Here is a 14,409-nt window from a genome sequence, read left to right on the forward strand (position 1 = left end):
GATATAAATCTTATTACTAAAAAACAGAAATATAATGACAACTATACTGCTGGAGAGACTTTCAATTCTTGGTGGAACAGGTCTTAAGACCATTAAAAACTTAATGGTCTTCAGAGTCTCACAATGCCTAACTGTAGTGCTTCTCACAAACTCAATGTTCACTGAACTACGTGACTCAACTTCACACTAAACCGCTGCAAAATACCCAACACAGCTAACCCTGGTTGGAAAGAGTGCTCTGAAGTCGGGTGTTTGACCTATCCTTGCAACATCAAGTGATGAAGACCTTTCTTACATCAGTGCGAAAGTCTACACTGAATAGAGGAGAAGGTGGTGTTGGTGACTGTGTTGCCACAGGAAGAGTTGAAGAGACAAGAGGTGCTTTCTGAGTGTGGTACTGTGCCCACTGCTCTGGCTTTCTTCTTATCTGCTCCTCGCAACTGGTCTTCAAATGACCACAAGGTTCCTAAGGGGGGATAAAAGAAACAATCTTAATCATCTAGGGAGCAGTAAATAAACTTGTCTATTTCCTGTGGAAATAACGTAAACAGTTTATTATATTGTTGGGACAAAAAAATACAGCAGGGAAGTCACCTTAGCCTATTCTCCACACATTTAAATGAAAGGATTAATGTTTAGTCAAGTGAGCACTCAGTTTTCTGGTTTAGAGAAGTCATTTGTATCTATGTGGGGATATTGAAAATAGGCCCTGTCCTTGTATTTTGGAGATTTCTCTATACCTTCCCATCAGTTTCCTATCCAAGCATAACATTTATTGAGCATTAATATGTATCAGGTCCAGTTCCAAGGGCTTTGTTTTTCTGATTTAATCCTCACAACAGCCTTATGAGGTAGGTACCATTACTGCCACCAAACATGAAAAACCTGACGTACAGAACATATAGTAACTTCTGTAAGTCACACAATTTCTAACTGGAGGAGCTAGAAACCCATACCTGGGTGATAGGACACCAAGTCTGACAGTGGGCTCTTTACCCACTACACTACAGTAGCAGTCCTATTTCCACTGTCACTTACCCTTGGTAAAGGCACACTTGTCCTTGGCTCACTTGGTGGCTGGCAAGCCACTGAATAGTACCCATCTAATGAGTTATATCTTTCCCGCAAAGACGTCTGATAAACAGACGAGTGCATCACATCCATTGGAGGTAAAGAATTACTTCTAATAATGTCATCTCGTTGGTACATAGGTGGGCGCCAGATGCGCCTGCTGTCGTACACAGGAGCATACATTCCAGAAGGTACTGGCGGAACTGGTCCATACGGCTGCGGAGGAGGAGGTTGGTAAGGAGAAGAATTCATTCGATCTCGAGGGGAAAATGTACTGTAATGATCGGCATATGGCATAGAAGCAGGTGGGAGGGAGGATTCTGGAACATTATTGGATCTCACAAAGCGAGGAACACAGGGAGCCACACCAGCTGGTACCGTTGGAGGTGGTGGGTAGTATCCTTAAAAATTAGAAAAAGGAATATTTAATGTAATCTTAGTAAAATCCAACATTGTACAATGATTTAACTCTAAACCAGCTTTTAATGTGGGAAAAGAAAATAAACTTTGAACCTTAGTTACTCCTGCCTTAGACAGACACTACACTACTATATGAACTCCTATGTTAAACTGCTCCTCAAAAACACAAGACAGGCTATTAAGAGATGGCTGGTAAGTTTCCTTCTAGGGCATCTACTGCCACAGGTTTTGGATTAAGTAATCAGTTACATTATTGATTCATAGCTTTGGGGGAGCAGAGGTAAAAACCCCTTTCAAAATCTATATAAGTTGTGTATTGTCTTTCCAAAATTATACATTAAGTATATATAAACCAAACATTCCACAAACTATTTCAAGGGATTCACAGAACTCCCTGAAGCTCATCCATGGACTCTATATTTGACGTAAAGGAAGGAGAATCTTAAAACTATTGGCATGCAGAATCATTAATTCTTAGGGCAGGAAGAAAACTTAAGGGTTATATAGTCCAAAAGATTAATTTCTTAATATAGATATTCTAGATATAAGTGATTCACTTATGTATCTAAGGACAATATATATTAGTTTCTTTTTTTTCTTATAATTGCCTAAAATTACTTACCTGTCTGGGGGTACTGTGGGACTTCGAAGGGTATCGGAGTCCTTGGATCTTGAAAATACTGAATGTTTTCAGAATGCTGAGGATATACTGGTACTCTAGTTATAAATGCGCTGGATTTTGGAGGCACAGAATTCAGCTCTGTTCCAACATTAGAAGGCCCAGCTGAGGTAGCCGCTACATTACTTACAGGAGTCTTGGGTGGAGAGCCAATTTTACTGGAGAGATAATTTATCAAAAACAAAGAATAAATTACTGTAACTGCTGTCTTCCTCAGTAGGAATTTTTCATAAAATTATATAGTGAAACCACTAATAGAGAAAATTTAGGTATTTCCATAGTGACAAATAATTTCATTGCCACCCTACACTGCTGATTCACAGGATTGTAGTAACAGATCTCATATTCTGGCAAGGGTAAAAAGAATGCAAACAAAGCCCAGGCACTAATGTGATCCATCAATCCCTTTTTACTCATTGTATAAACAAAGATTTTTCCTAGTGGAAATTAAAAAAAAAAAAAAAATTTCTATTCAGGGCGCATGGGTGGCTCAGTTGGTTAAGCGTCCGACTTTGGCTCAGGTCATGATCTCACAGCTCGTGGGTTCGAGCCCTGCATCAGGCTCTGTGCTGACAGCTCAGAGCCTGGAGCCTGCTTTGGATTCTCTCTCTCTCTCTCTCTCTCTCTCTCTCTGTTCCTCCTCACTCATGCTCTGTCCCTCTCTTTCTCTCTCTCAAAAATAAACATTTAAAAAAATTTTTAAAAAGTCCTATTCAACAGGTTCACCCTTAAATTTATTGTTCAATAACTACAGTTAACCCTTGAACAACACAGGTTTGAAGTGCATGGGTCCATTTATATGCAGACTTTTTTCAATGAATAGTACTGTAAATATATTTTCTTTTTTAAAATATCTTTTTGTTGTTGTTTTAAGTAAACTCAACCCCCAACGTGAGGCTCAAATTCACATCCCCTAGATCAAGAGTCCCATGCTCTGCGGACTAAACCAGCCAGGGCGTCCCTCCTTGTATTTTATTGATGACCTTTTCTTTTCTCTAGCTAACTTGACAGCAAGAATACGATATACAGTACATACAACCTACAGAATATGTGTTAATTGATAATATGTTATCAGTAAGGCCTCTGGTCAAAGTAGGCTATGAGTAGTTACATTTTGAGGAAGTCAAAAGTGTCCCCTATCCCTGTATTGTTCAAGAGCCCACTGTAGTCTACCAGAATTCTCTGGGACAAAGATGACAGACATGTAAAAGAAGGACTGTTCTATTAAGAGACAGATGGATTAAAATGTAAACTCCTTGAGAAAAGGCCATTTTTGTCCATTTTGTTAACTGCTGTCTATCCAAAGTTACATCTAGAAAAGTTAACTGTTACATCTAGAAGAATTCCTGGCATACAGTAGTCATTCAGTAAAAATATCTGTTGAAAAAATGAAATAGTTCCTGCCACATAATAGTCAGAGTGGATGAGTGAAACGCCAATATATGGTTACTCATTCAATTGATGCAAAATAACCAAACTTTTTATCTTTTTTAACCAGGGATTTTCTTTGTTGAGTCACCAGGCAATCAGCTCCAGAGGATCTCACCACGTCTTTCTTATGCCCTACTGAGAAGTCAAACTTTGGCAGAGCTTAGATATGTGGTGACTCCAGAAAAAGAACTTGTTAATGATGCAGGAACTCAATATGTTGCATCCCAAGTAGATTAAAGGGTTTTTCTCAAACTAGAGAAGCCCTTTTAAAGCTAGAATACAAACAAGTATGGGCTGCTTTTAAGTCTAGCACAGCAGATTAGTCTAGCAGATGTTTACTTTTATGTGTAAAATGGAAATAACTAAGGAACTGTGGGTAATAATAGCAGATACAAATTTACTGACTTACAGTTTAAAGATATTTTAGGGCTATATTTATTCTTTGAACTTAAATAAAGGCAACAAGGAAAATAATTAGGATTTCCTTGTAACAGTAATATAACTCTTATCAAGCAATTACTGAGCACATTCCAGGCTCTATGCTACATGCTTTACATAGATCATCTGGTCCTTCCATATCAAAAGGTTATATACTGTCAAATTGGGATAAGTACTTTAAAATGGCAAACTTTAGGGGGCACCTGGGTGGCTCAGTCGGTTTAACGTCCAACTTTGGCTCAGGTCATGATCTTGTGGTTCGTGAGTTTGAGCCCCCACATCAGGCTGTCTGCTGTCAGCAGAGCCCCCTTCAGATACTGTCTCCCCCCACCCATCCCTTCCCCACTCACACTTTTTCTCTCTCTCTCAAAAATAAACATAAAAAGAAATGGCAAATTTTTAGACTTGTCAGCGAAAAGACATCAAAATCCATGACAAGATTCACAGCCTCACGTGATCATGCAAGCTATCCACAAAAATGAGACTAAGGAAAAAGCTAACCTTCAGCCACATTCCAGACAGACAGCTAGATTACTACAGCTGTAGCCTACCATGGCTCTCAGGATTCCAGGCTCTCCTTTGCAGCACCCCTCTCCTGCCTACCTGATTTTGCCAGGGCTGCTTCCTGTCCTGATAAGATCTTTCCTTCCCAACTATCCATACTTTTGGAACTACCTCAGGTCTTCCTGGGCTCATTTTACCTCTAGGGAGTCTTTCATAACAACTCCCTATAGAATATTATTACTTTTTGTGTTCCAATAACACTTGGAACACAACTCCATTATAGTACCTATCAGAACGTATTATATAATATCTGTTTACGTCTGCCTCCAAACCACACTGTAAGACCCTCAGAGGCAGGGAGTAGTATTATTTAGTTCATTTTCATTACTTCTACCAGCTGGCTGGTGTTGGGCACATAGAAGATTCCTAATTTTTGAATGAATTAATGATTTATTTATTTTTTCAAGTTGTTCCCTTAGTCTATAATTAAAAAAAAAAATTGGGATAGGATTTACTTTTTAAGGTGTATAATTCAGTGAGTTTTGGTATATTCACAAGGTTGTGCAACAACCATCACCACTACCTCATTCTGAAACACCTTCATCAGCCCTGAGAGAAATCTCTATTCATTAGCATTCACTCCACAGCCCCTGGCAACTACTCATCTACTTTCTGTCTCTCTGGATTTGCCTATTCTGGACACTACCATAAACAGAACTCTGTAATATATGGCCTTTTGTATCTAGATTCTTTCACTTAACAGTTTCGAGGTTCATCCACATTGACTGTAGTATGTATTAGTATTTACTCCTTTTTTTTTTTTTTACGGCTGAATACATTCCCCTCGTATGGATATAAAACAGTTCTAGGTTACCTTGCCAAAAACCTTCAAAAGCTCATTTTCTAAACATATATGTAACACAAGGTCTCCATAATCTGGTGCAACCTACCTATCTAATCTTATTTTAACCAGTCCCTAACATAAACTTCCTGTTCTAAAAGGCTGGTCTCTTCAATATTCCAAATAATTACCAACAAATTTGACCCATATTATGCTGTTTCTTTTTCTGAAATCCACCATATTTTTCCCAGCAATATAAAATATTCCTGTTCTTTCATCCAATTCCAATTTTGCTTCATTTGTGTAAATGCTGTCTCCACAACTATACTCTCGTAAGTTTCTTAAAGGAAAAGAGATCTTATACAGTCCTGTATTTTCAAGTGTGACAAGAACATAGCTCAGAATGAATGTTCAAATATCATTTGCTAACTAGACAATGTTCTCTGACATGTCATTTCTAAACATCTCTCCCAGAGAAAACTGTAAGGATCCTCCAATAAACAAATCCTCCTATCATATGCTAACTGCAGAAATAAAGAATATAATTGCTTACCTACCCACTGTTTATTATATGAAATCACTAGCATAATACTTTGTTCCTAGAAGGCATATAATAAATGCTGACCGACTATTCAGGGGCAACAAAATCGGAACATGATTTAACTGAGACCCTAAAACAATACCAAAGCATGAGATTTCTGAGGTGTAAGTAACTCAGATGGTCAGAAAGTTTTAAAACTTTTTTCTTAAAGAACCAAAACCCTTCCTTATGCTGAAACCTGAAAATATTGGTAATAATAACAACAAGATATTGAGGTACTGTTCAATGCACACTGCAATAGTGATTCACTTAATCTGTGCAACCAACCTGTGTAGTAGTTACTACTACTGTATGAATTTTGTGGATGAGTAAATTGAGGGAGACAGATTAACTGGCCTAAGTTCAAACAGCTAGAAAACAGTGAGCCAGAATTTGAACCCAGGGAGTTTGCCTCCCAAGAGCCCCCTCTTAGCTACTACACATCATTAAAGAATATAGAATAGACTGTTCTGAGTGAAGCAGAGGCTGGAGGCTTAGAATCTCATCTTGCTGAGGTTTCTATTTAGCCCCTTTCTGGTACCCCTCTGTATACGATCCTAAAGTTCAAAGATCTAGTGTGGAAAAAACCCAATTCTGGTCCAAACTCTTCAGTTTACAGTCAAGGAAAACAAAACCCAGAGCTGAATTGACTTTCTAAGGTCACAGAGCTTTTCAACTGCAGAGCCAGGACTAGAACTCAAATTTTGGGGGATTCAAGTGCTTTTTCCACTAGGTGAAGATTATGCATTAAAAATTCTGATTAGTTCCTTTCCCTTAGGATAAATTAAAATACTCAGTCATTTCTCAAAAGGCTGAGTAACTCACAGTAACCATTTTTACCTAATACTTACTTTTCAGTTACAGACTCTGCAGAAGGCCCAGTTGCGTTCTGACCATTAGTGCCAACCTTCCCCACTTTCTTCACAGTCTCCAGAGCTCTTAAAGTACTGTCAGTACTACGTGGGATTAGCTGGGAAACACTGTTTTCTGCATTTGAAATTCCATTTGTACTTGGAACAATTTTCCCCGTTGTTTCAGTACTTCCTATGACAGAAATGACATTTCCGGCTGTGGTTGTGACAGTGTTGTTTACACCAACTTTATTTAGAAGAGGAAATGTTCTTACAGTTGCATTGATCTTTTTGTTCCTTAATCGATACCTGTTTCAAAAACAATCAACATATATTGGTGAATATTGCACTAAATTTACCCTGGAAGGGGGGGGGGGGGAAGACAACGGGAAAACATTTAAATAGGAGGAAATAGCTTTGAAAAAAAGTTTCATCAGCTAAATATCAAATACAGTCTACACCAAACTCTGCTGTTAGATGTCACATGAAAACACACACACACACACACACACACACACACACACACACACGTAGACATGTAATTAATGTAGCAAGCAAAATACACATGTATCAAAGAAGCCTGATGAGTGAATGGGAAGAGATCCTTTTGAAAATTTTGTATAATTGCAATAAAAAGTACACTATGTAAAAATGAGAGGAACCATACCAAATCTATTTAGGAATGTAGAATGAAGAAGAAAGGTATGCAAGAGTTGACAAAATTCTGTTGTTACCAAATGTTAGAGCATTATATAAATTAAAAAAATTATAAAACCAAAACTCGTTCTTAAACACTACACCAGATTAGTTTATGCCTAATGTAAAAAGCATCTGGATTAAGAACAGAATTTTCTGATATTGAATTCATAGTTTTATTTATGGTGGTCAGGTATAACACTTTCAATACATAAAGCAATTTGATCTTGGGACTCCATTTAAGAAAATCTGTTTCCACTTGTACAACAAAAACTTCATTATAATGTAGTCCTAGTCAAGGTTCCAAAACTTTAAAGTGGTGAACAACTGTTACATGAACAAAAAGTTTACACACATTTGGAGCCATAATTACATATGCCTAAATTAATCTGATATTAATGTTATAATCAAACAAAAGGTAATTAAATATAAATAGTGTTAGTGACGAGCAATGCCTTCACAATAGTCTCCCTTTCAGTCCCTCAGTATCTATTAACAACCTCATTATTCAATCCCACTAGTCTCCATCTCCCCTCTCCTGCTCTCCCTCTCTCTCTCTCGTGCACGTCTCCTCCCTCCCTCTCTCTCTCTCTCTCTCTCTCTCTCTCTCTCTCTCTCTCTCACACACACACACACACACACACACACACACACACACACACACACTGACAGAGGCAGGTGGAGCTCAATAAAAGAGAAGTGTCCCCAGATCAGACTGGCTGAGGATGAAGTGACTGAACACAAAGTTAAAAAAAGACAACAGGTTATGGTCAGTTTATATAAGTCATCTTAAGAGATTCTGGAGAGCGACTGACTACTTTCTTTTTCATTTATTTATTTATTTATTTGCTTAATTTATTTAATTTTAAATACATCCAAGTTAGTTAGCATATAGTGCAACAACGATTTCAGGAGTAGATTCCTTAATGCCCCTACCCACTTAGCCCATCCCCCCTCCCACAACCCCTCCAGTAACCCTCTGTTCTCTGTATTTAAGAGTCTCTTATGTCTTGTCCCCCTCCTTGTTTTTATATTATTTTTGCTTCCCTTCCCATATGTTCATCTGTTCTATATCTTAAAGTCCTTACATGAGTGAAGTCATATGATATTTCTTTCTCTAATTTCGCTTAGCATAATACCCTCTAGTTCCATCCACATAGTTGCAAATGGCAAGATTTCTTTCTTTTTGATTGCCGAGTGATACTCCCATTACACACACACACACACACACACACACACACACACACACACCACATCTTCTTTATCCATTCATCCATCAGTGGACATTTGGGCTCTTTCCATACTTTGGCTATTGTCAATAGCACTGCTATAAACATTGGAGTGCATATGCCCCTCTGAAACAGCACACCTGTATCTCTTGGATAAATACCTAGTAGTGCAATTGCTGGCTTGTAGGATAGTTCTATTTTTAATTTTTTGAGGAACCTCCATACTGTTTTCCAGAGTGGCTGCACCAGTTTGCATTCCCACCAGCAGCGCAAAAGAGATCCTCTTTCTCCGCATCCTCGCCAACATCTGTTGTTGCCTGAGTTATTGTTAGCCATTCTGACAGGTGTGAGGTGGTATCCCACTGTGGCTTTATTTGTATTTCCCTGATGATGAGTGATGTTGAGCATTTCTTCATGTGTCGGTTGGCCATCTGGATATCTTCTTTGGAGGAGTGTCTATTCATGTCTTTTGCCCATTTCTTCACTGGATTGTTTTTCGGATGTTAAGTTTGATAAGTTCTTTATAGATTCTGGTTACTAACCCTTTATCTGGTATGTCATTTGCAAATATCTTCTCCCATTCCATTGGATGACTTTTAGTTTTGCTGATTGTTTCGTTTGCTGTGCAGAAGCTTTTCATTTTGATAAGGTCCCAATAATTCATTTTTGCTTTTGTTTCCCTTACTCCCAGAGACGTGTTGTAAGAAGCTGCTGCGGCCAAGATCAGAGGTTTTTGCCTGCTTTCTCCTCGAGGATTTTGAAGGCTTCCTGTCTTATGTTTAGGTCTTTCATCCATTTTGAGTTTATTTTTGTGTATGGTGTAAGAAAGTGGTCCAGGTTCATTCTTCTGCATGTCGCCATCCAGGTTTCCCAGCACCACTTGCTGAAGAGACTGTCTTTATTCCATTGGATATTCTGTTCTGCTTTGTCAAAGATTAGTTGGCCATATGTTTGTGGGTCCATTTCTGGGTTCTCTATTCTGTTCCACTGATCTGAGTGTCTGTTTTTGTGTGAGTACCATACTGTCTTAATGATTACAGCTTTGTAACACAGCTTGAAGTCTGGGATTGTGATGCCTCCTGCTTTGATTTTCTTTTTCAAGATTGCTTTGGCGATTTGGGGTCTTTTCTGGTTCCATACAAATTTTAGGATTGTTTGTTCTAGCTCTGTGAAGAATGCTGGTGTTATTTTGATAGGTACTGCACTGACGACGTAGATTGGTTTGGGTAGTATTGACATTTTAACAATATTTGTTCTTCCTATCCAAAAGCATGGAATATTTTTCCATTTTTTGTGTGTGTTTTCTCCAATTTCTTTCATAAGCTTTCTATAGTTTTCAGTATATAGATTTTTCACCTCTTTGGTTAGATTTATTCCTAGATACAATTGGTACAATTGTAAATGGGATCAATTCCTTGATTTCTCTGTCGCCTCATTGTTGGTGTATAGGAATGCAACCGATTTCTGTGCATTGATTTTATATCCTGCGACTTTGCTGAATTCATGAATCAATTCTAGCAGTGTCTAGGTGGAATCTTTTGGGTTTTCTGTATAGAATATCATGTCATCTGTGAAGAGTGGAAGTTTGACCTCCTCCTGGCTGATTTGGATGCCTTTTATTTCTTTGTATCGTCTGACTGCTGAGGCTAAGATTTCCAATATTATGTTGAATAACAGTGGTGAGAGTGGACATCCTTGTCTTGTTCCTGACCTTTGGGGTAAAACTGTCAGTTTTTCCCCATTGAGGATGGTATTAGTGTTGGGTCTTTCATATATATGGCTTTTATGATCTCGAGGTATGATCCTTCTACCCCTACTTTCTTGAGGTCTTTTATCACGAAAGGATGCTGTATTTTGTCAAATGCTTTCTCTGCATCTATTGAGAGGATCATGTGGTTCTTGTCCTTTCTTTTATTGATGTGATGAATCACACTGATTGCTTTGTGGATGTTGAACCAGTCCTGCATCCCAGGTATAAATCCCACTTGATCAGGGTAATTTTTTTCATGTATTCTTGGATCCAGTTGGCTAGTATCTTGTTGAGGACTTCTGTATCCATGTTCATCAGGGAAATTCGTCTATACTTTTCTTTTTAGTGGGGACTTTGGTTTCAGAACCAAGGTAATGCTGGCTTCATAAAAAGAGTTTGGGAGTTTTCCTTCCATTTCTATTTTTTTGGAACAGCTTCAAGAGAATAGGTGTTAACTCTTCCTTAAATGTTTGGTAGAATTCCCCTGGAAAGCCATCTGGCCCTGGACTGCTGTTTTTTGGAAGACTTTTGATTACTAAGTCGATTTCTTTACTGGTTATGGGTCTGTTCAAATTTTCTATTTCTTCCTGTTTCAGTTTTGGTAGTTTATATGTTTCTAGGAATTTGTCCATTTCTTCCAGATTGCCCATTTTATTGGCAAATAATTGCTCATAATATTGTCTTAGTATTGTTTTTATTTCTGCTGTGCTGGTTGTGATCTCGTCTTTTATCCTTGATTTATTTGGGTCCTTTCCTTTTTCTTTCTGATCAAACTGGCTACGTCTTTATCATTTTTGTCAATTCTTTCAAAGAACCAGCTTCTGGTTTCATTGATCTGGCCACTGATTACTTCTTTAAGAAGGACGGGTATAAGTAGACCTATATTTTGCTGGCATGGAGGGGCCTGTGTTTTCCTCAACATGCTCTCTGAAACCTGCTCTTCATTTTTCACCTCAAAGGTTCTTATACAAAATAGCCAGCTGCTCTTTGCTTTCCATCCTCAAAGGACAAATCTCAGCTACCTTTAAGATTACTCTGGCAGGCAAAAAATAAAATTTTAATTGCAAGTACCTTAAAAGATAAGGAGTTGTAAGAAGTAAAACCTTAACTAAAGGAGGTAAAATATGTGGCAAGTAGCAGTACATACTGGGCTCCTAGCATCTAGGCAGCTAAAGACTTGGACTTCAAATCCAGACCTCACATTTGAAAATGCCAATTACTTCCTTATTCTTTTAAAATCACCTTTTGAGCTCCGTCAAGTCCTCACTCCCTGCCTTACTCAGCTTAGAATCCACTATCCACCATCTGTCCCTCCCTTATAAATACTTCAACTCCCTTGGCCCACTCCCTGTGTTGAACTCCTGGTAAAACCCTAATCCAGTTCTTCACATATTCTCTTACTCTGTGCCTGCTTCCAGGCAGCTGAACATTGGTGGAGAAAAACCATGCTATCATGCTCTCTAGACTCTCTTCAAAATTCTGATCAATTATTTAAAATGGCCAAGCAAAACACTAACACACTTCTCTACTAAATTCCCTTTCCCATCTCTAACATCCTTTCCACCTCCACTGCTGATGACATTGCCTCCCACTTGACAGACAAAACAGATGAAGCCAGAGGAGACTTACTTCTTTCACCACCAATTCCAGGAAGCTTCCTGACCTGTAACTACATCCTCCTCCTAAAAAGAGATGAAGAGCTCCTGCTCTTAACTCAGGTCAATCTTGCCACTGGGGTTCTAACAAGGTCCAATCTCTCCACTTGTGCCCCAGGTCCCAAGCATATCTGCCTTTCCAAAGACTTCACTCCTATAATGATCTTTTTTATTCTAGTGCACCATCACTTCATTCAGGTGTCTGCTTACATGCCATATCCTCTGATATCCCTTCCCAGACAACCTCATCTAAAGTATCTCCCCTTTCCCAACCATTCTTTCTCCATACCTTGTGTTATTTTTCTTCATAGCACCAATCAGTACCAGATATTATATTCTGTATTTATTTGCTGTATGTCAATCTTCTCTACAACAAAGTAAGCCCCATGAGAGCAAGGATTTTTGCCTTTCTGACTGACCTCTCTATCTTCAGCATATAATACAGTGCCTGGTGCACACTGTGTGTTCAATAAATATTTGTTGCGTGAACAGGGAGTAAGCCTCTGACTTCATATGGCCAAGAGAAGAACTAACCACTGATTTTCTACCTCCAAAAGCATTTCCCATCTAAGTTAAAACACTACTTGATTATACAGATCCCAAACCCTGGAGTCATTCTTGATTCTTTTCTTTATAGTCCACATTCAACCTATCAGTTCGTCAAATATATATCCCAAATCTGACCACTTTTCATCATTTCCATTACTATAGTTGTAGGACCAAGCTACCAATCTTGTACCTGAACCACTATAGTATTTCATTGGTCTCGAGCCATGCAGACTCTAGGGTGACATTTCTAAGACAAAGTTAAAATCTCATTGTTGTGGGATGCCTGACTGGCTCAGTCGGTGGAGCATGAGACTCTTAATCTCAGGGTTGTGAGTTCCAGCCCCATGCTGGGCATACAGCTTACTTAAATAAATATGTAAGATTAAAAAATCTCATCGTTGCATTTGAATAAAACCCTGTTATGTCTTCCAAATTCCTCGCCATGGTCATCAAAGCCAGTGTGATGTGGCCTGCCTCTCTAGCCTTATCTTTTGTCATCCCTATCATTCTCCATCTTCCAGACACACTGGTCTTGCTTCTAGTTCCCAAGCCTGCCAAGCTTGTTTCCACCTCAGACTTTATAGCATCGTATCACTAACTGAAATTGTGTTTACGTGTTTACTGTGCCTCTTTCCTCACTAGAAGCACCTCAAAAAAGTACCCAGCACTTAGCAATCATTTTTATGTTTGCTGAGCTGATTGATTCTAGGCTTCTGTTATTCTCCAGAATGCAGCCAATTCTTAGAAATAGGATTCTAATACTCTACATTCTCAAATACAGTCACCTAAATATTTACTTTAGGAGAGACTGCTGGGCATTTACATTTAGTTTGGTTAGAGAAATGCACAGTAGAGAAAGCAGGCTGGAGTAAAATTAATTTAAGTAAAACAAATGTTTGCAGAGCTCCTGGTGTATTATGTGAACTAAGACAAAGGTTCCACCCTCAAAAAGCTCAGAGATACACAGCAACATGTATTTTTTAACCAATAGGATAGTGACATCTCACTTTCTTAATCCTTTGTATCATCCTGTTTTTTTCTCTTCTTTTTTCAAACAGCAACAGAGAATGTGAAGCCAGCTAGAAATATGAATTGTAGATTATTTGTCCTTTCAACATAAATATACTGAATTTACATATCAGACACTTGCTATGTGCAAAAAATATCAAGATGAATTACTCATAAGATAAATGAAGTCCAGTTAAAATACACACGTGTAAATAAATAACTGCAATATGACAAGAGAACTGACATTATACAGTGACTATGTATAGAGCACTACAACAGCACAGTGAAGGAAGCAACTAACACTGGCTTGGAAGTCAGAGAAGTCCTCAGAAGGAAGAGGACCTCTGAGTATGACTAGGAGCTCTCCAAACAGAAAAGAGATAAGCATATGATAAAGGGAAAAACACGTGCAAGGGAAAGAAGAATGCAAGAATTTGTGCAGTAGTAAACAGTGATTAACTAGATGTAGCTTAAAAAAATAAAGACTGCAAAAGGTGGAGTAAGGCTACAAAGCTAGATTAGGACTAGATCCTTTGCTATACTGAGGAACCAATTAAGAATTTAAAGCAGACGTGGACACGATCAGACAATTATTTGCAAGAGAAAATCTTGGTAGCAATGAAATAGGTTGAACATAAGGAGATGCCAGGTAAAAGGCCAGTAGAGAACTAAAATTGATAAACTAGGTAAACACACTTGAAACACTA

General features: G+C 38.4%; 1 protein-coding gene across 4 annotated transcripts in view; it reads right to left on the minus strand.

Moving 5' to 3' along the window:
- Positions 1-14,409, minus strand: part of RC3H2 (ring finger and CCCH-type domains 2) — a 52,577-nt gene that overhangs the window by 10,468 nt on the left and 27,700 nt on the right. For 3 of the 4 annotated variants that reach the window (XM_040482236.1, XM_040482235.1, XM_040482238.1), the window contains exons 10-13: positions 6,816-7,124; positions 2,114-2,328; positions 1,039-1,472; positions 296-466 (exon numbers count right to left, since the gene is read on the minus strand). In XM_040482236.1, coding sequence (XP_040338170.1) covers positions 296-466; positions 1,039-1,472; positions 2,114-2,328; positions 6,816-7,124 — 1,129 coding nt within the window. The remainder of the gene's footprint in view (positions 1-295; positions 467-1,038; positions 1,473-2,113; positions 2,329-6,815; positions 7,125-14,409) is intronic. The other variant, XM_040482237.1, reaches the window with a different exon arrangement.

Source organism: Herpailurus yagouaroundi, unplaced genomic scaffold (assembly GCF_014898765.1).
Source record: "Herpailurus yagouaroundi ecotype Mexico unplaced genomic scaffold, PumYag 160, whole genome shotgun sequence".
Taxonomy (NCBI): Eukaryota; Metazoa; Chordata; class Mammalia; order Carnivora; family Felidae; genus Herpailurus; species Herpailurus yagouaroundi.